The sequence below is a fragment of the Mauremys mutica genome, chromosome 2 (genome assembly GCF_020497125.1).
Source record: "Mauremys mutica isolate MM-2020 ecotype Southern chromosome 2, ASM2049712v1, whole genome shotgun sequence".
NCBI classification, from domain to species: domain Eukaryota; kingdom Metazoa; phylum Chordata; order Testudines; family Geoemydidae; genus Mauremys; species Mauremys mutica.
The window spans coordinates 83,288,103-83,315,202 of NC_059073.1; the positions used below are offsets into that span (position 1 = coordinate 83,288,103).

General features: G+C 38.3%; 1 protein-coding gene across 5 annotated transcripts in view; it reads right to left on the reverse strand.

Annotated features, from left to right (window-relative positions):
• Positions 1-593: 593 nt before the first annotated feature.
• TTC39C (tetratricopeptide repeat domain 39C) overlaps positions 594-27,100 on the reverse strand; it is a 75,488-nt gene continuing 48,981 nt past the window's right edge. For all 5 annotated transcript variants that reach the window (XM_045008249.1, XM_045008252.1, XM_045008251.1 and 2 more), the window contains 8 exons: positions 20,403-20,496; positions 17,031-17,138; positions 16,421-16,530; positions 15,632-15,755; positions 13,091-13,188; positions 11,120-11,224; positions 2,774-2,812; positions 594-2,285 (listed from right to left, as the gene is read on the reverse strand). In XM_045008249.1, coding sequence (XP_044864184.1) covers positions 2,196-2,285; positions 2,774-2,812; positions 11,120-11,224; positions 13,091-13,188; positions 15,632-15,755; positions 16,421-16,530; positions 17,031-17,138; positions 20,403-20,496 — 768 coding nt within the window. In that variant the 3' untranslated portion in view covers positions 594-2,195. The remainder of the gene's footprint in view (positions 2,286-2,773; positions 2,813-11,119; positions 11,225-13,090; positions 13,189-15,631; positions 15,756-16,420; positions 16,531-17,030; positions 17,139-20,402; positions 20,497-27,100) is intronic.

Below are 27,100 nucleotides of genomic sequence, written 5' to 3' on the forward strand. Positions count from 1 at the left end.
AGTTGTGTGTCCTGGACAGTATGTTCTTGCGTTCAGTTCAAATTGTGTACTACAGGAAATCTGTGGGTAATGTAAAGTTGCCTAGTTGCTGCTTATCCAGAGTGGACTATATTCTTGATTAAAAAACAAAAAATCAGAAATAAAAAGAAGTATATTAAGCTCACTTTTAAATCACAATCAGGGTTCTAAGTAATATACAGTATAATGTTTCTATCCAATACTTGTCTGAATTGACCAAGTCAAATAAGGATTGAACTCACAAAGCCAGAATTTTGGTGACTCAGTATTACTGAATCAAACCTAAGGAGAAACATGTTCACTACATGGACTGTAACTAGATCACAAAACAATAAAGCTACATTATAGCCTATAGGAGTCACCAAGTCTTTCTCCTCATCTTGGACTGCTCCTAAGGGCAGGTCTATACTTACCTGCCGGGTCGACGCGTAGCGTTCGACTTCTCGGAGTTCGAACTATCGCGTCTAATCTAGACGCGATAGTTCGAACTCCGAACGCGCTCCTGTCGACTCCGGAACTCCACCACCGTGAACGGCGGTGGCGGAGTCGACGGGGGAGCCGCGGACTTCGATCCCGCGGCGTCTGGACGGATGAGTACTTCGAACTAAGGTAGTTCGACTTCAGCTACGCTATTCGCGTAGCTGAAGTCGCGTACCTTAGTTCAACCCCCCACCCTAGTGTAGACCAGGCCTAAGTAAATCCCTAATGGTGGGAATTCTGTACTTCTAGTTAGAAAGCATAGGTTGTTATCCTCATCTTTTCTCCCTGCCTAGTGAATATACAGCATTACTTCTCCCACTCCATATCAGGTCTCATTTGAGATGCAACTCCTGAAGCAAACCAGTGCAGGTTAGATGTGGGCAAAATACTACATTTTGGAAACATTCTGCAGAGACAAAAGGAGAGAGAGAGAGAAAGAAATTGAGCTAAGGCAACATTTAAAGCAACCTGGCTGAAGCAAAGATAAGGCTTTATGTTAAACATTTCCAAGGAAACCCAGTCATCAGTTATGCAAAGCGACAGAACCGACTACCATTCTGGCCAAGTTTCACATTTTTTATAAGTAAAATGTACAGCTCCATAAAATATAATACTAAAAAGAATGTAACAACATAAAAAGAAAGTGAATATTACTGACTGACAGGTAAACAGATTACGGTATTACTACACTTTTTGGCCATGTTTTTAAAGTTATATGGTTGTGGCAAATATTCTTAAGCTGACTGAGGTATATGAATACTTTAAACATCTCAGGTTTAGAGTACCATATATGGAAGTAAGGGAAGTGATACCATTCAGTAAGACAACCTTACTTCAAAATAAGGGGGTTTAAAAATTACTTTTTAAGGTTACTGCCTTATCTTACAATATTTAGCAACCTAAGTGGAAAAGAATTTGCTAAAGTTTTGGAACATCTAGCCTAGCAGGCCAATGCACCATGTAGAACATTAAGAACAAAACTAAAATGACCCATACAGTAACTAAATGTCAAAAACAAAATATTTGTCTGGAACATACCAGAAGCAGAGAACCTAAATATTTTCATAATTTATCACAAATATGGGTGGAAGTTTTTTAAAATATACACACAGTATGCAGCATCAAGACATTGGATTAACCCAGTAAATATAATGAGCAGACTGGCTATTATCCTGGCTGAACAGTTTTCTTCTTTTGTGTCTCGCTTTTTTTGTTGGCTTTTGAAGGAAAAAAAGTTCTGTGCAGCTCTCCAAACTTACAATTTTCAACAATTATTTATATTGAATTATTTTCATCAAACATGAGGTTGTTCTCCCTAGAAAACATCTTTTAGACATATTTAAAACAGGTAAATGATACCTGTTAAAACTGAGCCAATGTTGTTGTGGTAAATCAGATATGTGCTTATTGTGCAGGTAAGGCTACGATCACAGACTACATGTGTTCAGCTTGGCTTAAATTAAAGAAAGAGTTAAAACACAACATCACTTAACCCTCTCTTTCTGTCTGACTTATTTTGTTTTTAATGATTAAGATTGTAATACTTTACTACGTCACACCAACTCTGAACATTCTAGGAAAGTGTCTCTGGCACAGGTGGTTTTTAGAAGAAAAGTCAATCTTCCCAAAAGCTTAACCTCTGCTTTATCTTAAAGTGCGGAAACTGTGGGAAAGAATATGTCAAGACTTCCCGGCTGTCACTGTGGAACCACTTCCCTCAGAGAGGCTAAGGCTGCATGTATGCGGACATGCAATCTGTTCTCAAAATCATATCCAGTGAATTCCTCCTGCAACACAAAATACATACAACTATTAACCTCATCGACCTTAGGATGTCAAGGTGACTTGCTGAGGATGCTTAAGAAGTCACTGAGCTACAAAACAGTAACTAAGACAAGAAAAAAGGCTCTTGGAGCTTGAAAATTGCTAATAACCCTCTTCCCTTACCAAAATTAAGCAATGGTGTTGGTAGAGAGATTTCCCCAGCACAGTCCACCAATTAGAAGAAGGTGCAGGAGGTTCCCCTCTACCTCCCAAGTGCAAGCAGAGATCAGTCTACTTCTCTATTAAAGGCTTGCACAGTAAGTGGGAAGTTGTATATGTCCAAAAGCTCCAGGAAATCCCAACCTGCATGCAATGAGTAAAAGGAATGACCAGTACCAGTATATATATATATATAAAGTTGTAGAGCATCGGCGATATACACCAAACCTGCAAAACAAGCTGAACTCTCAAATTCACTTAACAGCAGGATTAGGTTGTGTTGATTTGTTACCTTTGCCTGGAGAAGTAAGATTCTGCCTCTTGGCACAGTCTAGAAAAAGGAGAAGAAAATATCACTTTAGAAGAATGTACACATGGCAGAAAGGTAAAAAAGAATCTTTTAAAGTATAATGGTCAGCCAACAAGAACTAAGGTCTCAACCTTGAAAATACTACTGGAGAAAATACTACTGGGTCTACTGGGACTACTCATGGTAGTAAACACCATGCCCTGTAGGTGTTTACAGGTTCCTAACAAGGTACCTGACTGGTCCTGCAGTATGTATTTCTGTATGTACACCTCTACGCCTATATAACGCTCTCCTCAGGAGCCAAAAAATCTTACCGCATTATAGGTGAAACTGCGTTAGATCAAACTTGCTTTGATCCGCCGGAGCGTACAGCCCCGCCCGGAGCGCTGCTTTACCGCGTTATATCCGAATTCGTGTTATATCGGGTCGCGTTATATCGAGGTAGAGGTGTATTTAAAAAACAACACTTCTGTCTACTTAAAAAAAATAAAATATATGTACAGCTATAAGCATACAGTGAGCTACCATATCCAGCTAAAACACTAAAGTTATAAGCAAACTAAAGTTTAAGAATAGCAAATTTACTGTTTTGACCAATTCAACTTGCAAAACACATCAATTATACACAGATTTCTGAAGAGTTTCAACTTTTTTTCTTATCTGTTTCAGTTTACTCATTTGAACCTTCTCTTTAGAAATATTAAAAGATTTCCATACTTCATACAACTTGCCCTTCTGCAATAATAATCATGGGCTAAAGACAGACCTTATTAGAATGATTTGGAAGAGAAGAGAATATTTTGGTTTTCAATGAGCTATTTTTCTTGACATAGCAAGGGTTACTCATGCTTGTACGAAAAATTTGATATTTTCAACTGAACTTTTATTACTGTATTTGAAGGCTTCTACTCTATTCCCCAGTAAGATGAATGTGATTTTTTTTTTAAATCTTCTACAAGTATGCCAACAAAGGATAAAAAAAAAGATACTGAGAAAGATGAAAGTGATTCAAATGAGTATATTACTCCATTTTCTCTGAATATAAATACCTTAAATATTTGTAGTTTTTATTTCGAAATGGGATAGCTACATTCAAAAGTGTATAAAATATTACCCATAAAGTCTGTGTTTTGCACAAACTGATCGTAGTCTCCTATACAGCACCTACCACGATGGTATCGAAGGGCTTAATGAATGGAAGAGTTTAAAAATAATGAAGTTAATTCAGATGAAATGATGTTTGATCTCAGATATATATGAATAACTTCAAATTAAATTGAAGTACTTTTTTATTAAAAGTCATGATTTTTATGATGAAAATGCAAATCAGTATCTGTATCTTTCATTCATTAACTTCAGTATGTTTAATCCTTTTCTATGTCCCAAATTAATTTTCAGAGTTTATTTGTACAAGATCTAAAACTCTGGGAATCATATTGTAACTAAAGATGATCCACGCTGATGGGATATGCATACCCCTAGACTGTGAACTCTATCTTCTAGAAAGCACCGTATGCTGGGATCCACTTACCCCCATGCCCAGATCTGATGGTATAAAATGGTGAGCAGCCCCAACCATTAATCAGTTACTTCCTCTAATCACAAATCTCTTTACAAGAGACTCCAAAAAAGTAGGAAGGTGACAAAGATGTATGTATTACATTAAAAAAAAAAAAAACATTAAAAACATTAGGGTTGAAAGCTCTCAAAAGTTAGTCCTGTGCACTGAATGAGACAGGGGTCCTGTGGAAGAAATAATATGTGATCATATAATTTAAAACTATATCATAATTAGGCTTGGAAGGATTAGATTTTTATTTGTGTCAGTAAATGTCAATTTCACCATACCCACGGAAATGGATAATAAATATTTCCATTGATAATAGTCAAATTTCAGATAGGCAAAGTAAGAAAAATGCTGGCTGAGACCTTATTAAAGTCTGATTTGAGGATATTTACTTTGTATATTTTGATGTTATGCTGACAATTTGCGTTTTAACAGTTATAAAGCTTTAACTTTTTGAATCTCAAAGTTCACAGTCATAAAATTGTCTGACTCTCTTATTTTCTGACAACCCCACATACTTTTCCAAAAATGAAAATTAAAAAAAAAAAAGATAAAAATGGAAAAAAATGCTTTAAACCCGTTGTGACGTTGCAGTCTATATAACTTTATAAAAATATGCTAATGAATGAATATAATGTAACTGGAATATGCTTCATGCAAAAGGTCTCTTGTAAGGTATCATTACAAAGCTTATAATCTACTGAGTGTGATCATCCTATTTGTATAAATGTACCACTTGTATCTGAAACTAGAAATATGAAATATAACTCTGAGGGCCTATTGTAATTATGCAAAGTGTGGGCCATTAATGGTGGTTTGGAATCTTGATGACTCCCATTAACCAGGACAATTGTCTGCAGATGGGTGTGTTTTACCTGTAAGTCTTCCTGTATATGTGTGTGCTGGCAAGTGGGCAATGAAGTCTTGCAGTGACATGTGATCATGTCACCTGAACTGGAATCCATCTTTAACCTGGTGTCTTTCCATTGAGAAGGAGGGGGTGGGAATCCAGAGAGGGACAAAGGATTCCCACCTTATGCACAAGATATATAAAGGGGTGGAACAGAACAAAGGGAGGAGAGGAGCCATCATAAAGAATCCCCTAGCTACCACCTGAGCTGGAACAAGAGCTGTACCGGGGAAAGAATTGTGCCCAGGCCTGGAAGGTGTCCAATCTGAGGAAAAAAAACTTACTGAAGCATCTCTGAGGGTGAGATTATCTGTATTTAGTTTGATTAGACATAGATTTGCGCATTTTATTTTATTTTGCTTGGTGACTTACTTTGTTCTGTCTGTTACTACTTGAAACCACTTAAATCCTACTTTCTGTATTTAATAAAATCACTTTTTACTTATTAATTAACTCAGAGTATGTATTAATACCTGGGGGAGCAAACAACTGTGCATCTCTCTCTATCAGTGTTATAGAGGGCGAACAATTTATGAGTTTACCCTGCATAAGCTTTATACAGAGTAAAACGGATTTATTTGGGTTTAGACCCTATTGGGAGTTGGTCATCTGGGTGTTAAAGACAACACTACTTTTGTTAGCTGCTTTCAGGTAAACCTGCAGCTTTGGGGCAAGTAATTCAGATCCTGGGTCTGTGTTGGAGCAGATGGGCATGTCTGGCTCAGCAAGATAGGGTGCTGGGGTCCCGACTTGGCAGGGAAAACAGGGGTAGAAGTAATCTTGGCACATCAGGTGGCTGCTCCCGGGTGGGGGGGTTTGCACTACTGTGAAAATGTAAATAGATAAAAATCTTAACTTCTGAGTTCTTTACTTTGCAACTTTAACACATTAAAAAACCCAACCCTAAGTTATTTGTAAAACTGAAAAAAACAAAAAAATCATCATCATATTCACTCCCCACATAGGTCACCAGCAGGGATGGGATCTGTAGATCCATAGCACAGTCCTCTACTACTTGGGCTAAAAGAGTAACCGGTAACAAGTTATCTTTTATATGGACCCACCACTGGAGGGGGATAAAAACACACATACTTTGCCTAACTTTCATAGCTATTTGCTAGACAGCAAAGGAATGTCAAGACTCAGAGTGACTGGGTTCATTTCCAGGTTCTGAGGGAGAGTGTACTCAAGAAGTTACAGATCCCTGCCCTTCCCAGCTTCTCCCTGTTCCCCTCTATTCGTACTTTATCTGCTGATCATATTGGCAGCTATAAAAAATAAAAAAACAACATAACAAATGTAAGAAAAAGGAAACTGATAGTAAAGAATATAAATTGGAAGTTAGGAACTGTAGAAAATTGATAAGGGAAGTAAAGGGTCACAAGGAGAAATCTACGGCCAGCAGAGATCAGGATGATAAGGAGGTTTTTAAAAATATATTAGGAACAAAAAGAATCTGGGCAATGGTATTGATCCATTACTATACCGAAATGGTAGAAGTGTTCAATAAATATTTATTGTTCTGTATTTGGGGAAAATATAGATGATATAGTCTCATCATATAGTGATAACACTCTTTACATTCCACTAGTTTCTTCAGAGATATTAAACAGAAACTACTCAAGTTAGACATTTTTTTAGACACGCAGGCCCAAATAAATTGCACCCAAGAATTTTAAAATTACAGGTTAAGGAGCTTACTTGACCTTTAATGCTGATTTTCAATAATTCTTGAAATACGGGGGATATTCCAGAAGACTATAAGGAAGCTAATATTGTGCCAATTTTTAAAAAGGGTAAACAGGATGACCCAGGTAATTATAGGTCTGTCAGTCTGACGTTGATCCCAAGCAAGATAATGGAGCAGCTGATAAGGGACTCGATTAATAAAGAATTAAAGGAGGGCAATATGATTAATGCAAATCAAAGTGAGTTTATGGAAAAATGGTCCTGTCAAACTCAACTGATTTTTTTTTATGAGATTACCTTTATCAACCACATTTGTAGTGTGGCTGTAATATAATTAGACTTTTCTAAAGTGTTTGATTTGGTACCACATGAGTTTTGATTAAAAAATTAGAATGATATAAAATTAACATTCAATTATTAAAATCTGGCTAACTGATAGGTCTCAAAATGCTATTGTAAACAGAGAATTGCCATCAAGCAGGTGTGTTTCCAGTGGGGGGGTCTTGCAGGGATCAGTTCTTGGCCCTATACTATTTAATATTTTTATCAATACCTGGAAGAAAACATAAAATCACCACTGATAGTGCAGATGACACAAACATTGGGGGAGTGGTAAATAATGAAGAGGAGATGTCACTGATTCAGAGCAATCTGTATCGCTTGGTAAACTGCAAGCAATATGCAAACAATATATGTTTTAATACCGCTACATGTAAATACTGTATATACATCTAAGAACATAGGCCATACTTATATGATAGGGGAACTCTCTTAGGAAGTAGTGATTCTGAAAAAGATTTAGGAACATAATGGATAATCAGCTGAACATGAGCTCCCAGTGTGATACTGTGTCCAAAAAAGCAAATGTAATCCTGAGAAACAAAAAGGAGAATCTCGAGTAGGAATAGGGAGGTTATTTGACCTCTGTATTTGGTACTGGTGACCTGCCGCTGGAACACTGTCCAGTTCTGGTGCTCACAATTCCAGAAGGATGATGATAAACTGGAGAGGGTTCAGAGAAGAGCCATCAGAATGATTAAAGGATTAGAAAACATACCTTCCAGTGACAGACTCAAAGAGCTCAAACTGTCTAGTTTAACAAAGCGAAGGTTAAGGGGTTACTTGATTACATTTTGTAAGTATCTACATGTGTAACAAATATTTAATAATGGGCTCTTCAATCTAGCAGGGAAATGTATAACATGATCCAATGGCAGGAAGTTGAAGCTAGACAAATTCAGACTAGAAATAAGGCATACATTTTTGACAGTGATAGTAATTAACCACTGGAACAATGCACCAAGGGTTGAGGAACATTCTCCATCACTGACAATTTTTAACTCAAGATTGGATGTTTTTCTTAAAGATATGCTCTAGGAATTTATTTGGAGAAGTTCTATGGCTAAAGCTATACAGGAGGTCAGACTGGATGATCACAATGGTCCCTTCTGGCCTTATAATCGATGAATCTTCCCTCACCCCTGTCCAACTCCTGTACCTGTTCCCTCCCTACACTGTTCACACTTCCCCCTTCTCTATTTCTGGCTCCTACCCTGCTCTCTTCACACATTCATCTCTTCCCCTCCTCACCCCTCTGCATTCAAATCAGGTGGCTTCCACCTTCCCCTCCATCCTGCCTGGGAAGCAACATGGGGCGCAGAGAGAGCACAGGACAGACTGTCTTCCTGTACTCCTCATTACAGTCATACCTGGCTGGAGGAGCAATTACAAGGAAAGTCCTGTTCAGTCCCCAGAGCCCCAGCATGGAGCGTGCTCAGTCCTTGTGTAGGGATGCTACATATGGATTCTTCTGAGCATGTAAAGTTGCAAGTAGTTGGAACATGCCCAATAAGAGAATCTTCAGAGAATTAGCTGCAAAACTCTAACAAGTCTCTGCGGAGCATGTGTGAACTGAGAATTTTTAGAGGCTTATTAACTTATTAAATTTGTGTGGATATTCACCGGGATGGCAAAAGGATCATCCTTGGCATCAAGGATGGTGAAAGGAACACCTCTGCCAAATTTGGAAGCACTAGAAATTTTCAAAGAAGTGGCTGCCAGAATTTTAATAAGGACAAAACAACTTATTTTTCCCTAGCCTCGTTCTTGGAAATTGCTGAACCAGTTTGACTAAAGTTTTCAAAAACTACTCAGACTGAGGCAGATACCCAGCATGGAGAATTTCAGCCTAAATGGTTAACATTTTGCAATGTTATAAACAACTGAAAATAGGATCTTACAATGAAAAGTGTTGTGCAACCTTAATAGCACCATATGTTATCAATTCCACCTACTACAGAATCTCCAAGAGCTGGGTCTGAAGAGCATTATTTAACAGCTTTCTTCCCTGAACTGGCCAACTCATTTAGAGGAAAGTGGAAGAAGTAATACTGTTTAAAATAAGTATATAGAGCTCCATGTGAAGGTTTTACATGGGAGATAGTGTGAAGCATACTGCAGAAGCTGCCTTAGTTGAATAAATTCTGATATTTTTAGGTGGTCGAGCACCTGCCATGTCATATCAATCACATATACATCTCCTGATCTATTCTGACAGCCTCTGAAGTCAGCTGGATTGAATTCTATTCTTAACCCCATATGCCACCAAAACAAAACAAAAAGTCCGAGGAAATTTATGGACAGATTTGGTTTTCTACAGAGGACAACTTAAGGTTCTCCAGACACCTAATGCAGGGAGCCTGACATACCTAGATGTGAATGAGTCTTAGGGAAATCAAAGACTACTTTAGATATGAATTTGGGATGAGGATGCATGGCCACTTTACCATTATGGAACATGGGATTGGGAGAATCTGGCAACACATCTATAATTCACTAACTCTTGAAGGTTGATGTTCTGGCTATGAAGAATATTGCCTCTTCTTAGATTATACATAGAATAGCCTGACAAAGTTTGAACAGAAGCCCATGAGTTTTGTGAGAGGGAGATTTAAATCCTCTGAGGGAAGTGGTTACTACCCAGATGGAATACATGAAGCAAATGTTTCCTGGTAGAAACTCGGTTACTAGAGTGAGAAAGACTGATAAACCCATACATCAGAAGGCAGAAAGCAGAGAAGTCAGTCGGACTGGATTTTCAGTATGTTCCAAACTTGCTGCATCTTCAGTACTCAAAAGGAGCTTTTATACCATGTGCCGTGAGATAGGGGAATGGATGGTCTCAATAAATATAGCTTTCCAGAAGATTCTGAGCTCATGAGCCAGGCATGTATTTATCCATAGGCATGGGAATTAGGGGTGTGGGGGAGCACTGCAGCACCCCCAGGTTTCGTGCAGGGTCCTGGCTGCTGCTGGCCCCACACCCAGGGCTCTGCTCCCAGCCCCACGCCTGCGGTCCTGGTGCTCCCAGCCTCAGCCCCGGTCCCAGCCTCAGCCCCCTTACTCTTGTCCGTGTCCTCCCACCCTTCCGGAGCCATGGCCAATCCTGGCCCCAGCTCTGGGGAGTGGGGGCATGGACAGGGGTAAGGGGAGTGTGAAGTAAAAAGTTTGGGGAGCACTGGCTTTCAGCACTCCCACTGTAAAAAGCATTCCAGCGTCACTATATATCCCCCACTCTTGGGATAAGTACATAGGGAATCCTTAAAGATGTTTATTTTGACACAGAACTAATTAAGCTCGCCAATATTCTTGCTTCAATAATTTTTGTTGTTCTTTATGTAATTTTCTTTTCTTTTTAAAAACTTTAGCTATAAAATAGACAGGGACTTGGAGTAGTTCCGCTGATTTTTTTTTGCTAGAGTGTCACCAGCTGGTGGCCAGGAATGAAATGTTTCAATGCAGCTGCCTTGGACAGTCTCAGATCCATATCTATTATATAATTGGTTTCGTTACTGCTCATTTTTACCTATCATTATTATACCATCACAGGTACGCAAAAAGCCCCTGCAAATGTCACACTGTACACTTTGTATGATGTGTGCTACTCTCTATAGTATGCTATCGCCACATAGACAATAATATGGTATCTATCACACTAAAGACACAAAACTAAAGGGACTCTTTATACACAGGTGGAAACGTGATTAAAATTAACTCCTATACCTGATAACTTGTAAAATAACACATTTTCATTGTCTATTTAGAGTGGTCACAGTTGACCCCCTTTCCACTGCCAAAAATGTAAGATGTATTCTTATGTTACCTCTGGATTGTCTAACAAAAGACAGCCGAGTTCATAGCAAGCATATGGCTGAATGTATAAGTTGTTTTGACGGCACAGTTCATCTTTAACAGCTCGCTGAAAGAACTGTAAGAGAAAAATCAGTGTTTATACATTAAAAAGAGTAGTCTCATTCATTTTGGAAAACTAAATAAGCAGCACCCTGAACATCAAGCACCACAAGCCAACTCCAAAATCATAATCTGAATGGAGCAACATTTCCTATGTCTTAAAGAATCTTTAACAGCAGTGATCATATGAATTCATGTCAGCATTTGCTGTTAGAGAAAAATGTTAGGTCTGTGTCAAAAAAAATTAATGAATTGATCCAAAGATTCTATATCTTTAACCGAAAAAAAAATACAGGTTTAACATGGTTCTTTAATAATTGGCAGTCATAGACACAGATTCTTTAAAATAAATTGGATAGAATTAGAAATAAAAGAGTTCACCTCCTTCATTGTCTTTGTGTGAATTGGGTTCCATTTGCAAAAATAAAACAAGTTCAAATAATTTGGTGATTGCAGAACAAATACATTAAAAAGGGATCTTTGAAATTTGCTAATACTCAGAAACATCTTTCTTTTCAATTTTCCATTAGCTCTAGAGTAAGGGTGTTCAAAAACTCAGTCCAACTGAGAGAGCTGCATTGGCAGATAGCAAAAGCCTGAGGGATGCCCTAAATTTGTACAGATTGCAGCCACTCAGCTTGGAAGTATAATCCACAGAACTCATAATGTAACACAGGGGTGGGAAAACTTTTTGGCCTGAGGGCCACATTGGGGTTGCAAAACTGGATGGAGGGCCGGGTAGGGAAGGCTGTGCCTCCCAAAACAGCCTGGTCCCTGCCCCGTATCCACTCCCTTCCACTTCCCGCCCACCTCAGAACCCCCGACCCATCAACTCGCCCCTGCTCCTTGTCCCCTAACTGCCCCCTCCCAGAACCCCCCGCCCCTGGAATCCCACCCCCTATCCAGCCCCCTTGCTCCCAGTCCCCTGACTGCTGCGACCCCATTCCACACCCCTGCCCCCTGACAGGCCCCCTGGGACCCCATGCCTATCCAACCCCCCCATTTCCTGTCCCCTGACTGCCCCTCCCCAGAACCTCCGCCCCATTCAACCGCCCCCCCACTCCCTGTTCCCTGACTGCCCCCCGGGACTCCCCGCCCCTTCTGCCAAGCAGAACACGCTGCTGTTCTGCTTGGCAGGAGCGCACAGCTCCACCGCCCAGAGCACTGCCCACACAGCTCTGCAGGGGAGAGGAAGGGCAGCGGGGGAGGGGGCTAGCCTCCCCGACCAGGAGCTCAGGGGCTGGGCAGGATGGTCCTGCACCCACCTCTGATGCAACATCTTGTTCTGAGTAGCCAGGCCACTCGACTCAAGGTCCTGCTTGATAAAGGCTGTAATCACTGCACATCACACTTCCATAATTATACCTGAGGTTTGATCATAGGCCACATGGCAGAATACAGAGGGCTGCCTTTGTCCTGTGGACCAAATTTTGGACACCCTATTTTAGAGCTTAAGATGGCTTCAAGGTATATCACTGATAGAAGCTGAGCTGTCTTTTTTTTTTTTTTTTTATTAAAGTCAGCATGCTAAACCCTGTTTAATAGCCCAGAGGCACAATTCTTTTTTGAAATTCTCCACTTCCACTTTTTCCCTTCAACTCTCACCCTGGCTGGCCACCTCAGCTGATAGATATGCTAAACATTAGCCCTTAATAGGAACTGGGAGATCACTGAAGCCCATGTTTTAGCCTTTTCCTGTCATACAATATGAAATCCAGTAATACATACTATCTCAGAATACTTTGAAAAAAGACTTAATATCCTCTACTATCATTCACCCAGTGTGTCAGTAGCAACGACAAACAGAAGTTTGTACTTAATCAGAAATGGGGTCATTTATAAGATAGTTGGGTACATCATTATTGTTCTTGTAACAACTTACCTGAACCGCATCTTCAGAATTTCCTAAGCATTTATGTATGGCACCAAGAAGCAAATTCTTCAAACCAACAGAAGATGAATCATCAACCTCATGACAAGCTTAATTAAAAAAAAATCAAATCAAATTATACTCCCTTAAAAATAAAAATGATCTTTTGGTGTTTTTTGGTTTTTTTTTTTAAACCAGATTAGAAAGTGTCTCATTTCTGTAGCTTAATTTTAACTAGCAAAGGCCAGTCTCCGATATTGTAATCTGTATCTTTAATGTTCTCTCCGCTTTAATTTAAAAAAAAAAAAAAAAGTAATTTTCTAGCCCTCGTGGTTGTGGAGAAAAACTTGAAAATGTGACCCAAGTGAACCTTAAAGGCTCAAAGGCAGATGACCAATTAAAAGAACCCATTTTTGTTTTGTTTTGTTTTAAACTCAGAATTTTGGGGGCTTGACTCATAATATCTGAATGTTTGTGGGGGGTAGCAATACTGGTTATTACTGGGAGAATATACTCACTTCATGTTTTGAAGGTAATGATGCAGACATATCTACCTGAGTTTGCACAGATGCTTAAACTATATGCACCATACATTTCAACAGGTGCTAACTCAGATGCTTTAAACCAGGGGTAGGCAACCTATGGCATGTGTGCCGAAGGCAGCATGCGAGCTGATTTTCAGTGGCACTCACACTGCCTGGGTCCTGGCTACCGGTCCGGGGTGCTCAGCATTTTAATTTAATTGTAAATGAAGCTTCTTAAACATTTTGAAAACCTTATTTACTTTACATACAACAATAGTTTAGTTATATATTATAGACTTATAAAAAGAGACCTTCTAAAAACGTTAAAATGTATTACTGGCACACAAAACCTTAAATTAGAATGAATAAATGAAGACTCGGCACACCACTTCTGAAAGGTTGCCAACCCCTGCTTTAAACGCCAACATTGTAAACCTATTTCACTGTTCACTTAAGCATATAAGAAAAGAGAGGTGGTATCATATTATGAAGATCTATATAGTTTCCCCGTGTAGGCCAGGGCCACACACAGAAGATGTATATGGTAGGTTTTCAGAGGAAGCACAATAGGTTTTTTTCCCCAAAATAAATAGGGTTCAGCTTTCAAAAGGGTGGGAAACGTGAGGGAAACAAGATCTAGTATTTATTATTTCAGTTTATTTTGAGTGTCCATTTTATGGATGCTTTACAAAAATTAACAGATATTGGAAACACTAACATATTTACATATCACAGGAATACATAACGGTGTGATCTAAAGGTTTTATCAGCATGATTTTGGGGTTATTCATGAAATATGAGTAGAATACAAGCCCATGCCAAAAGAACCTTAATACTAAACACTATAATTTATTCTGTACGTGCCACCTAAATTACAGAAAAGCTATTTTACAAATGTTTGAGAGAGTTTATAAAACTTATATAGGAACTATTTTTCGTATTTCTTGTCTATTAGAACCAGATACGTTACCTTCTTTAAGTCCAAATGTACAGAGCTCAGATGGGGCTATTAAAAAACCAAAACACCACACACCAGCACAAAAAGCCCTCGGGAAACTATTATTTTTAGACACAAAAATTTATTTAATTAAAGGTCTTTCTATAGCACCTTTCAGGGCTAGAAAAATTGAGAATCTGAATCAACCCCTTTCCAATTGTATAAAGCTCCTGCAGGGGCATGAATTAATGTATTTTGAAGTTATTTTTATAGATAGAAAAGTTATTACTGGGGTAGGACTCTGGTCCCTGAGCAGATGTAATTTTCAATGCGTTGAGTGCATGTGTGGCATGCACAGAAATTCAACATGTAGAAAGAGAAGGAGGAGCTATTTCAGTGGCAGGTGGATTAAAAAAAAAGGAGGGGGGATTATTTGAAGCTGCTCAGAAATCTTAAGGGAGATTGCTCAATGGGCAGAGAGGTGATCAAAGGTGCATGATACATTAATGTAACACCTGGCTCTGTAATTTTACACATGGATATCATCTCCACAGACACTTTTTGGGGTGAGGAGAGAGGATTGTGAGTTGTGTGTGTGTGACCATGTGTATGTACATACCAACAGGACCGCTAAGCTATTTAAAGTTACCTACAATCGTTACAGTTCCATATCTATTTCTCTAATCCCCAGATATTAATGGAAGTTATGTACACTTAGGTGACAATTAAAACACAAATGGATTGCTGTGTTTTTTGTTTCTTTTGTGGCTATGTTTAAAAAAGAGTCATTAAACAAAGTTGAACTAATCCAACTATCTGCAGTACACTGGATTTTAAATTAAAATGCTGTCATGAAGGTCAACTTTTTTTGAGAGACTGTCACTCTCTATTTCAAAATAAGTGTTAATTTGAGTCCTAATGCATGCCCTTTTCCATAACTATCCAAATAATTTAGCTTACTCATAAAATGTCCACACATTTCAGCCTTAATACTACTGCAATCAGCTAGTCTTCATGAGAGAAAAAAGAAAACAGAAGAAAAAGAGAACATATTATCTCACTGAAAGAGATAGCCAAGAAAACATATCCTACCTTGGCTCATACGTTGTAGGTTAGAAAAGGAACAATTTGGAAGGGCTTTCCACAAATACAACACTTCAATGGATGCCAGCACACAGAGCTCTTTGGTTGGTATCTGCTTCCTAAATCTGTCTGCCTGAAAACAGCAAAGATATCAGAAAAAGAGACAGATAAGGGTCACAAACAATAATTCTGATGTTTTCACAAAAGCAAGTAACAGTGTTAAAATGTTTGGGGCGTGAACATTTAGCTTGCAGCTCTATAAACTAAAAATAAGTTGCTGAAATAGTACAATTATTGTTTCTCAATCAAGATCAACGTTATCTGGTACATGACTAACAAGTCTTGAAAAAAAATTAAAATACAACCTGAATATTGATGCAGTGGTGGACTAACTATTTTTTCCAATAAAAAAGTTTGTGGGCCTTTCCACATCACTTCCAGATTCCAGAATACCCTAACTACGGGCATGCACAGTAGAGCTAACATCAGGGTAAAATGAAGCAGGAAGAAAGACTAGTGCTGCAGCTTTGGTATATCATCAGTATTTTTTTTTTCCTCTGAAAATTATGTAAACCAAGCTTAGTGGTGAGCTACCAACTTTTTTCCTGTTGGTAGTTCATTAAACTATAAAGCACTGTTCACTTTTTCCACTTAAATCATTTCCACTAAGTTAACACTAGAGAAGATGGCTACCGGAAAAAAATAAACTTTGTTTAGAACCAAATCCTTGAGTAAAGGACAACACAATTGCCAATTGTAGTTACTGTACTGAAGCAACTCAATTCATGCCAACCAAACCTTTTTGACTGAGAATTGTTCAATCTGATTGTTTTTTCTTTTGAAAAGCTTCTGAACTTCCTTGAATACATTCTGCGCATCATCCACATCACCAGTGGCTCCTTGACACACTGTAATAAAGCGCACACACACACAAAAATTCTGCTAAAGATTCCAGCATATGAAAGATAGGGAAAAAATAGAGGGAGGGCATTATGCAGGTAAAGGGGAAAAGCATGCTCTTTTGGTAAAGGGAACTCAGGCACACTGTGTTCAACTCCCAGCTCTGCCATAGGCTTCCTGTATGATCTCTCACAAGTCAATTTCTTGGTGTCTCAGTTCCTCATCTGTAAAATGAGGATAATTATACTTGTCTCTGAGGGTTCTTTTGATTAATTCATTAATGTTTGTAATGCACTGAGTAATTATGGTGACAGTGGCCTTATAACTACGTAAACAAAATCTGAAGCCACAGCTCTTTAATATGGACAGTATAAAAGGAAGAATTAGATGAAGTTCCAAGTGTGCAATTAACTTCCACAATTGCAAAAGTTCATGACCAAAGACTCGTTTACACACACACACACCCCTTTAACACATTCATCACTAATTCTATCACTAAAAAACTAACCTGCTGTCAGGTAGGCATAATAGCACTGGGACCATCTCGATTCATTTTTAAGCCTTTCAAAGGATTCAAATGCATCTTTGAAATTCATTTCTATCATGCTGCACCAGCCTAAAAATGAGAACAATTTTAACTTATGACAGAAATCATGTTTTACACGGTATAGGCAACTACACTAAAAACAAAGAATTAATGTTTGTGAACACTTTGGGTTGTGGCAAGTCCAAAGATTTTAAGACACCCTGAGGAATTCCATAACATTTAAAAAAAATCTTTTCTGAATAATCTGAAGGAAAGTATAACTAAAACTTAATTGGAAATTGCCTCATTACCTATAACCACTGTATTATACAAGATAATATATTTTTTAGGGATCAACTCTTGCATGTTTCAATTCAAACAGGTTTCAAAAGTTTCAAGCAAAAAGAGCATTATCTTATTCAGTTCTCAAATTAGTAATAGAGAACTGCTATCCTCACATAAACAAAGTGAGCAGGTTCAGTAACAAGTAGTACTTCTAAGTACTTACAGGTGTACCAAGGCTATAGAATCTTCTGTGGTTCTCATAGGGTAGGTCCATACTTACCCGCCGGGTCGACGCGGAGAGTTCGACTTCTCGGAGTTCGAACTATCGCGTCTAATCTAGACGCGATAGTTCGAACTCCGAACTCCGCGAACGGCGGTGGCGGAGTCGACGGGAGAGCCGCGGAGTTCGATCCCGCGGCATCTGGACAGGTAGGAAATTCGAAGTCGCGTACCTTAGTTCGACACCCCCCCCGTAGTGTAGACCAGGCCATAGATTCAAAGAATTGTATGACTGGAAGGGACCTTGAGAGGTCATCTAGTCCAGTCCCTTGCACTCATAGCAGGACTAAATATTATCTAGACCATTCCTGACAGGTTTTGTGTAACCTGCTCTTAAAAATCTCCAATGATGCAGATTCCACAACCTCCTTAGGCAATTTATTCCAGTGCTTAACTATCCTGACAGGAAGGTTTTTTTCTAATGTCTAACCTAAAGGCCTTTGCTTCAATTTAAGCCCATTGCTTCTTGTCCTACCCTCAGAGGTTAAGGAGAACAATTTTTCTCCCTCCTGCATGTAACAACCTTTTATGTACTGGAAAACTTATGTCCCACCTCAGTCTTCTCTTCTCCAGACTAAACAACCCCTCTTTTTTTCCCCCTAAAAACTTGCTTTGTAGGTCATGTTTTCTAGACCTTTAATCATTTGTGTTGCTCTTCTCTGGACTTTCTCCAATTTCTCCACATTTTCCAGAAATGCAGTGCCCAGAATTGTACACAATACTCCAGTTGAGGCCTAATCAGTGTGGAGTAAAGCAGAAGAATTATTTTTTGTGTCTTGCTTACAACTAATACATCCTGCTAATACATCCCAGAATGATGTTTGCTCTTTTTGTAACCGTTTTATCCTGTTGACTCATATTTAGCTTGTGATCCACTATGACTCCCAGATCCCTTTCCGCAGTACTCCATCCTTGATAGTCATTTCCCAGTTTGTATGTGTGGGACTGAGAGTTCTTTCCTAAGTGGAGTACTTTGCATTTGTCTTTATGTAATTTCATCCTATTTTCTTCAGACCATTTCTTCAGTTTGTTCAGGTCATTCTGAATTTTAATCCTACCCCCCAAGCACTTGCAACCTCTCCCAGCTTGGTATCGTCTACAAACTTTGTAAGCGTACTCTCTATGCCATTATCTGAATCACTGATGAAGAACTGAACAGAACCGCACCCAGAACTGATCCCCACGGGACTCCACTCGATATGCCCTTCCAGCTTGACTGTGAACCACTGATAACTACTCTCTGGGAACAGTTTTCCAACTAGTTATGCACCCACCTTCCAGTAGCTCTGTCTAGGTTGTATTTCATTAGTTTGTTTATGAGAAGGTCATGCGAGACAATATCAAAAGCCTTACTAAAGTCAAGATATACAACATCTACCACTTCCCCCCATCCACAAGGCTTGTTACCCTCTCAAAGAAAGCTATTAGCTTGGTTTGACACGATTTGTTCTTGACAAATCCATGCTGTTACTTGTCATCGTATCATCATCTAGATGTCTGTAAATTGATTGCTTAATTATTTGCCCCATTATCTTTCCAGGTATTGCAGTTAAGCTAACTAGTCTATAATTCCCTGTGTTGTCCTTATTTCCCTTTTTATAGATGGGCACTATATTTGCCCTTTTCCAGTCCTCTGTAATCTCTCCCATCTTCCATGACTTTTTGAAGATAATCGCTAATGGCTCAGATTTCTCCTCAGTCAGCTCCTTGAGGATTCTGGGATGTATTTCATCAGGCCCTGGTGACTTGAAGACATCTAACTTGTCAATGTAATTTTAACTTGTTCTTTCCCTATTTTAGCTTCAGCTCCTACCTTATTTTCATTATCATTCACTATGTTAGACATCCAATCACTAACAAGCTTTTTGGTGAAAACGGAAACAAAAATCATCATTTAACACTTCTGCCATTTCCACATTTTTGGTTATCCCCCCCCCCCAATTTAGTAATGGCCCTACCCTGTCCTTGGTCTTCCTCTCGCTTCTAGTGTATTTGTAGAATTTTTCTTATTACTCTTTATGTCTCTAGCTAGTTTAGTAAGGCTTTGCCTTGGCCTTTAAAATTCTGTACCTGTATACTTGTTTTAATTTGTTTATATTCATCCTTTGTCATTTGACCTAGTTTCCACTTTTTGTAGAACTCTTTTTTGAGTTTCAGATCATTGAAAATCTCATGGTTAAGCCAGGGTGGTCTTTTGCCATACTTCTTATCTTTCCTACGCAGTGAGGTAGCTTGCTCTTAGTTTTGCTAATCATAGCAGATACACTGAAGAAGAAAAAGTGAGATCTCCAAATTTTTGTTGTTTGTATTTTAACAGAAGGCAATGGACATGTATGTTCAAGCCCTGGGAGCTCTGAAGTTCCAGCAGGATTGTTAATCCTTGGCATAGAATCATTGAATTCCATGGCAGGCTTTCAGTCTTATGGAGCGGACACTTTTTACTCTGCCTTTTTTTATTAAAGGCAGAGTAAAAAGTAACCAGCTCTAATTTGCGCATTGTGCTCTTAATTCTATGGAGGTTTCTACATGTAGAAAAGCATGAGTTACTACAGGTTGTATGTATGTTGTATGTTCAAAGATCATGCAGTCATCAGATGTTACAATCCAATGGCAACTAAGGAATCATAAGAAGGAGCATTATTAACAATCCATGCAATTAGGACACTCAAACGTTAATAACTTTTGAGGCATCAAATCAAAAACCTTAACTAGAAAGAGCCAGAATATAAAATGGTGTCATTTAATCAAAATTTGAGAACAGAATATGTATGTCATTGAAGTTGTATTTACCAATTTCATATAGGCAGACATGTTGGATCTCTCTCTGATCTGTTGCAAGTTCCAAAGCAGTATGAAAGGAGGTCAAGGCACTGTTGATTTGACACTAAGAGGGGAAAACAAAACAAAAAGCATAACACAACTACTATTAAATAAATGCAAATTTGAACAAGTACCATTATAATCACAATTCAAAAAAGCTTCAAATACAAATCTCTATTATCAGTAACAATTAAAGAACAAATGATTATCTAGCAAATAGAAGGCCCCATATTTCACACAATAGTCACTGGTTTTCTGGAAAAGAAAGGGGCACAATATTCTGTTGAGTGAGACTTGAGTCCAAGACAAATTCCAGAAATTTCTGACCTTAAGATGAGCAGAGTGGGGAGGAGGTGAAATTAATGAAGTATTTGAACTAGTCAAATATTGATAGCTTGGTTGACATAACAGTCTGACTAGTTAGATAACTTGAGGGTGCTTTTGTTCAATTGAATAATACCATTAGCCTGAGCTAAATCAACTATTAACACCAAGCAACCAGAAGTTATTTTCATAGCCAATTTTGTCTTGAGCCAACAATGGGATCTGTGTGAGGAGACCTTTGTACCCATGTGGAGCCCGAGAGGCCTATGGTTGGTTAGCAATAAAAGATTAATGACAGCATACTTGGCAAAGGAAGAAGGGACGGAGTAGCAAACCGATTAGAGTACTTAAGCAACATAAAAGGTACCACATACACAAAAGATAGACTCTCATATAATTTCTGCCTGGAAATGTGAATTTTAGGGATTTTGGCTTTATATTTTTTTTGTAATAGGTTTAAGGGTTTGAGATACAAACATAAGGATTCAGCATGTTTTCCGTAGGCATGTGTATTTAGGGACAAGTAGTTTTTATTTACTTTTCTATTCCACCAGATATATAGTCACAAGTCTTGTTACTTTAGAACAACAATAGTTTGAGATTTATTCCTATGGCAGTGCTAGATATAAGAATTTCTAAGTAAAGTGTAATACTCTGCCATTATTTCCATATCATCATCTATAATGATTTCTGAATTCACAGATTTTTTCATTTTTTTGGAAAGTGTTTGAGCTTTGGATACAAACTGAAAGACTGGAGGGTGCTTCTGGATGAAATTTTCTGTATAAATCATCCCTCAGATCATATTTACATGACAAAGCTGTGAGACAGGACATGAAAAATCTAGCCAGAGGACTAAACCCACTATCCAGAGGCTGATATAAAAGACTGGGGGTGGCAGAAGAGTTCAAAGGGCTTGATGAAAACTCAGCCTCCCCCAATCTGCTGAGAAGAATGAGAGTGTTTCTCTCTCTTATCAGGCAGATTTCTGAAGAAATAGCTTGGGAGTGGGGTGGGCTCTATTCTTAGTATCAACCTAAAACTAGTAGATGTCTGATCAATGCTCTCTTTTAGTAGCTAGAAAGGAGATGCACACTTTTCCTTACCTTCCTCATGAATAACTCCAGTACTTTAAATTGTGTACACTAATTACTTGAAAGGTTTATCCTGCAAATAACTGCCTCCCACAGTGATGGCATCCTACATGCAGATCAAGCAGATTTCAGACCACGCCATAGTACCTGTGATCAAGTGCTGGCACTCAATACCCTACACTGAGAATGGCTTCCAGACCAAGCAGAAGACATGCAGTATTTCTAGATCTTGCTGGTCACGACAGGATCCAACATACAGGCCTACTTTACAAACTGTCATTGGTCCTATTGTGGTGCATTGTCATGGCTGTGGAACTGTTCCTGAGAGATCATCAGTTCCAAGTTTCACTTGGACAAAAAAAAAAAAACAACACACCCCAGTTCCTGGAGACCTTAAAAAAAATTGTCTACTGCAGGGTTTAGTTCTATCACCAACACATTTGAACCTTTTCACAAATGACCTTCCCTACACCACTGCCAGGTGTTTTATCTATGCAGACATTATCTCTCTGGCAGTGCAGGACCAGGATTGCTATCACTTAGAAGTGCTGAATGCAGATGCAGAGAGAGATGGCCCACAATGATAAAAGATGGAGACTTAAACCAAGTGCTAAAAAAAAAAAAAAAAACCCAGCTTCCAGCTATTTCCATTTAAACCACTCCAAGGCCAACGAACAGCTCAACATCTTCCTAAATGACCACAGGCTGGACCACGATCCAAAGTCTGTATATTTAGATGTTACATTTGACCCCAACTTGACATTCAAGGAACACCTTTCCAAGACCTTGCTGAAAATTAAGACAACCTGATCAGCGAGCTAGCTGGTTCAACCTGCGGAGCCAATGAGTAGACATTAAGCAGCTCTGGGCTTACCTTGTGCTATTCTGCAGCAGAGTATTGCCCTCCAGCTTCTCTGACACAGGACTAGTGGACACTCAGTTGAATGAAACTATGCATATAATTGGTACTTTGAGACCAACCAGTTTGACCTGGATGCTGGTCCTGTCCAACACTGCACCTTTGGACATCAGGCAACAAGTCACCTTGCAGAATCTTTCCCTTATGGTGCAAGACATGCCCATCTACCCATGTTTAAAGATGTATCTAATCCACCAAGCCACCAAATTATTAGCTCAAGGCACCCCATTTGGACAATTCCTTTAAGGGGACCTCAATGTCACCTCCAGGTGGCATACTAGGTGGCAAGAACAAGGTTCAAACATAGCCAATACCTATCTTGTGACAGATTTAACAGTCCAGCCACCTGGTTTTGATTTTCCATGCCATCGGTAGGAAAAGTTCAGTTGCTTCAGATGTAGGGTGATCATATGTGGTACAAATAGGATGGCCAGATAGCAAGTGTGAAAAATTAGGACACTTTTTTCAGGGGAGGGAGGAGAATAGTTGCATATACAAGACAAAGCCCCTAATATCAGGACGTCTAGTCACCCTTGCTGCAAAAGACTTTAAGTGGGACCTTTGTGACTCTCCCCTTTGCTGCTGTGGCCAGTTAGAAGATGTAGATCACATATTTGCAGACTGCATCCATTGACAAGGGCTGCCTGGCTCCCTCAGGGACTTGAACAATATCCTTTTCTCAGCTACTGAATGGTTAACACATTTACACTGACACACTTGACTAACGTCTATTTAAATGCAATCAGAGTACCTTTTTATGCTGCGGCTCATAATTTTCTTAAGTTACAGCACAATGAAATTAAAAAGATTCTTGTCAGGTTCACTGCTGTCCACAGGGTTCTGAACGGCAAATAGTCAAGCTGATCAAAAGCCTTGTTAATTTCACTGTGCTGTTAGAGAAAATTATGGACAGCAACTGCACTGAATCTGTGTGTCTGCAGACTCAGGAAGATAATCATGTACCAGTTCACATTTGGGAAATGGATCTTCATAATATTAAGGGCTAGAAAAAAAATCTTTTCTAAATGTAAGTTTTAATTTTGAAGAAATTGATGGCTTACATCCTCCAACTCTCTTGTCACTCAGGTAATGCAAAAGTCAGATATAATTTCTGGCTTATCAGCAAACTATTTTAGAGTACTAAAACTTACTTTAGAGTCAGATTTAATTTTAAATTCTGATCTCACTGGCTACTGGATTCTCCATTGGCATCCTTGTCCCCTTATTCATTCTGTCTCAGTTCCATCTCAATATGTTATTCATTTTTCTCTTATTCTTCCTTCTTTGTTTTCATTTTATACATCAAGAAAGTATAACTGAGTATCGTTTACCTATGCTACAATAAACTAATATTCATGTTTTAAAAAATTTCATTAAAGAAATGAAACACTTTGAATCAAACTATAATATTCAATTTCTTCTAAAATAAATTAATTTAATAAATATTACTTTTAAAATAAGTTCATTTTAAAGAAATAAATCTTTTGTTATGTTTGAACATACTGAATGAATTATCTGCTTTTCTTGGATATTTATCTACTGTTGAAGTGTGCATTGGGAAAAATCATAAAATATTTAAGTAAAAGGAAGATTAAAGTTACACACACATTTCAATAAAAGGTTCCTATTATTTAGGGAAAGTAAAAATTGACCCAGTGATGTCATCTAAAAAACTACATGCTCTCTCCACACAGCTCCTAAAAATTACTAAACGGCTAACTTATTTCTCAAGCAGAATGTTTCAGTTTAGAATTACAAGAGGACAGCTTTAAAAGAAAAGATACCCTGCAATAGTCATTTCCTGCATAAGCGTAATAAGAGTTCTGTATAATCTGGGTGAAATTCCTAGACCCATAGACTTCAATGAGGCCAAGATTTCACCCTGTTTGTATTTTAAGGTGAAGTTCTCCACAATCCACTTCTCCAGTTTCCTAAAAATCTTTTATTGAATATGTCTCTCAGTGTCTCACAGTGCAAGAATTGTCTCTTTTGTGGACATTCAAATCAGTTTAGAAATTACTTTTATCAATTCAGCTCATTAGTTTTGAATTGGCCTACATCAAATTGATAAAAGCCATTTCTAAACCAGTTTAAGTGTGACCACGCAGAGGTTTGCAAGGGTTTAACTAAACTAGTGTAAGTTTGTACGCAGACAAGATCTTATGCAAAATCAGTCCCCTATGAAGCTTCTTAGCTGAGCTGATTCACATTTTGACAAAGATTTTTTATAATCTCACCATTTTACTGAGGGGCACACCTTTCAATACTTCACAATCACCATGACCCAGCACCACTATCTCTGACAGACTCACATACACACCTCATGCACCCATACAATTTATTTTTATTCACACATACATGATAAGATCTTCTAAAAAGCCTAACATGTATTTCCACTAGTCAGTGTTGATACTAAGCAGGGGAGTGAAAGGGACCCATCAATGAGTAAAAGCAGCAAACAAACAAGTATAATAATATAGTTTCCAGGAAATCCTTACTAATTGTATGTATCCCATGGCACCGAATGAAAAGATGGTTGTTAATTGCTTTTCATGGATTTGGCATGGGGTGGGGTGGTTTTGTTTAATTTGCTTCTTTGTCTCATCAGGGAATACCATTTTAGTTGCTAAGGAACTATTTCATTGTAATGTACATTTGCAGCAGTGATATACAGCAACTCCCTGTGGGAGTAAACCACAGTTACAATGCAACAGTGTAAACAAGAACAGCCTAAATTATATAGTTTTCTTGTATAGAATGTTTGTTGGTGTGATGAGAGAATATGCTCTGGAGAAAGTGAGGAATTTTTTTTTTTAAATGACAGTATATTTAATTATCCAGTGAGATTGCATGAGTGAGTTATGGTAGGTTTTGTTTGCTCTCAAGGTTACCAAGATGTCATCAAGGACCCTGTGCGTCTGTGTATAGTAAATTAACTTATGTAGTATACCTTCTATCTACTTACACATTTTAATAATATATTTTAAAACAACTGGCAACACAGACATTAACATTATAGAATCATATCAGTTTCAGCTGTGGTTAGGCAGAAACTTCCAAAATAAATCTATATTTTCAAGACCTTACAATCTTCTAATCTTCTGAAAAAGGTTTAGAAGAAGCATAAGAAGCTTCAGCCCCATCCCAAAAGTTAAATTTGAGGAATTTGTAAAATTTTATTCTGAACATTTTTGGACAGCTGTGTTAAAACGAAAACAAAACAAACTAACGATTCAGTCCTCTTTTGCATATCTGAAGATTATTTAATTTTCAAATAGAAAGGCTATATTTGCAGAACATCACACACTGTGCAATGATTTAAGCTGATTATGTGGTTTCTAAACTTATACTAAAATGTGGCTGCCTGTGGAGCACTGAAAATTGAAATAAATGCAGCTCTATTTATTTCAAAGTCTGATGCTGTACAATAGAGTCCTACAAACATTTGAGGATGTAAGGGCCTTGAGATCTTGATAAACTTCATCTGTGCATGAGGCCCAGTAGATTTGTCTTTAAGACATTCCTTGGCACAACTAAAATTCCCAGTACCTCCAGATATTGCAATGATGCTTCAATACCCTTTTTTAAGATGCTGGGGTATTGATTTCTACTTGCAATCTTAAGGTTGCTCCTTAAAATAAATGCACTTCTGAATCTTTATTTATTGGATTAAAAAAATAATCCAGTGGAAATGTAAATGACTAAAAACAAGCTAAAGCAACATTAACGTTTAGATCTGCTGACCGCAGAGTGTGAACATCTCAAGTTATGGCTCTCACAACAGCAGTCACTCAGCCCCTTGGCACGTGCACCTTAGCATGAAAGATTACACAATAAACAGTATAACAATCGATAGCCCCCTTACGTATATATAGTGCCAATTAAAACCGAGAGAACCATAACTAATTTTTTTTGACTTAGCACTTCTAAAATTTCAACTACCTGCATGAAGTTTTTATTTATACTGCAGCCAAGATTTACCAAATTTGGTAAATTTACCCCACAGCGTTGTACTGGGCCTCTCCAATGCCAGCTAGCTTGGCCCAATGCTATTATTCTCTCTTTACAGTGACCCAATCTCCCTTCATTGTCAACCAGTTTTGTCAGTTTTAAAGGGGACAAACTAGCAGCTATGGAAGCCAGCCAGCAATCTCTAAAAGTAAGGGAAACTGCCTTGCATGTTTGAGGACTCCATGTGTAGATTTCAAAATCTGGAGGGATTCCTCTGATTTTATATTCCAGAATCCTCCGTTATTTTCTCAAGGTTTCAGGTATCACTCCAAACCTACTGAAAATTAGGATTGCAATGTATTACTAAATAGTTTACAGTC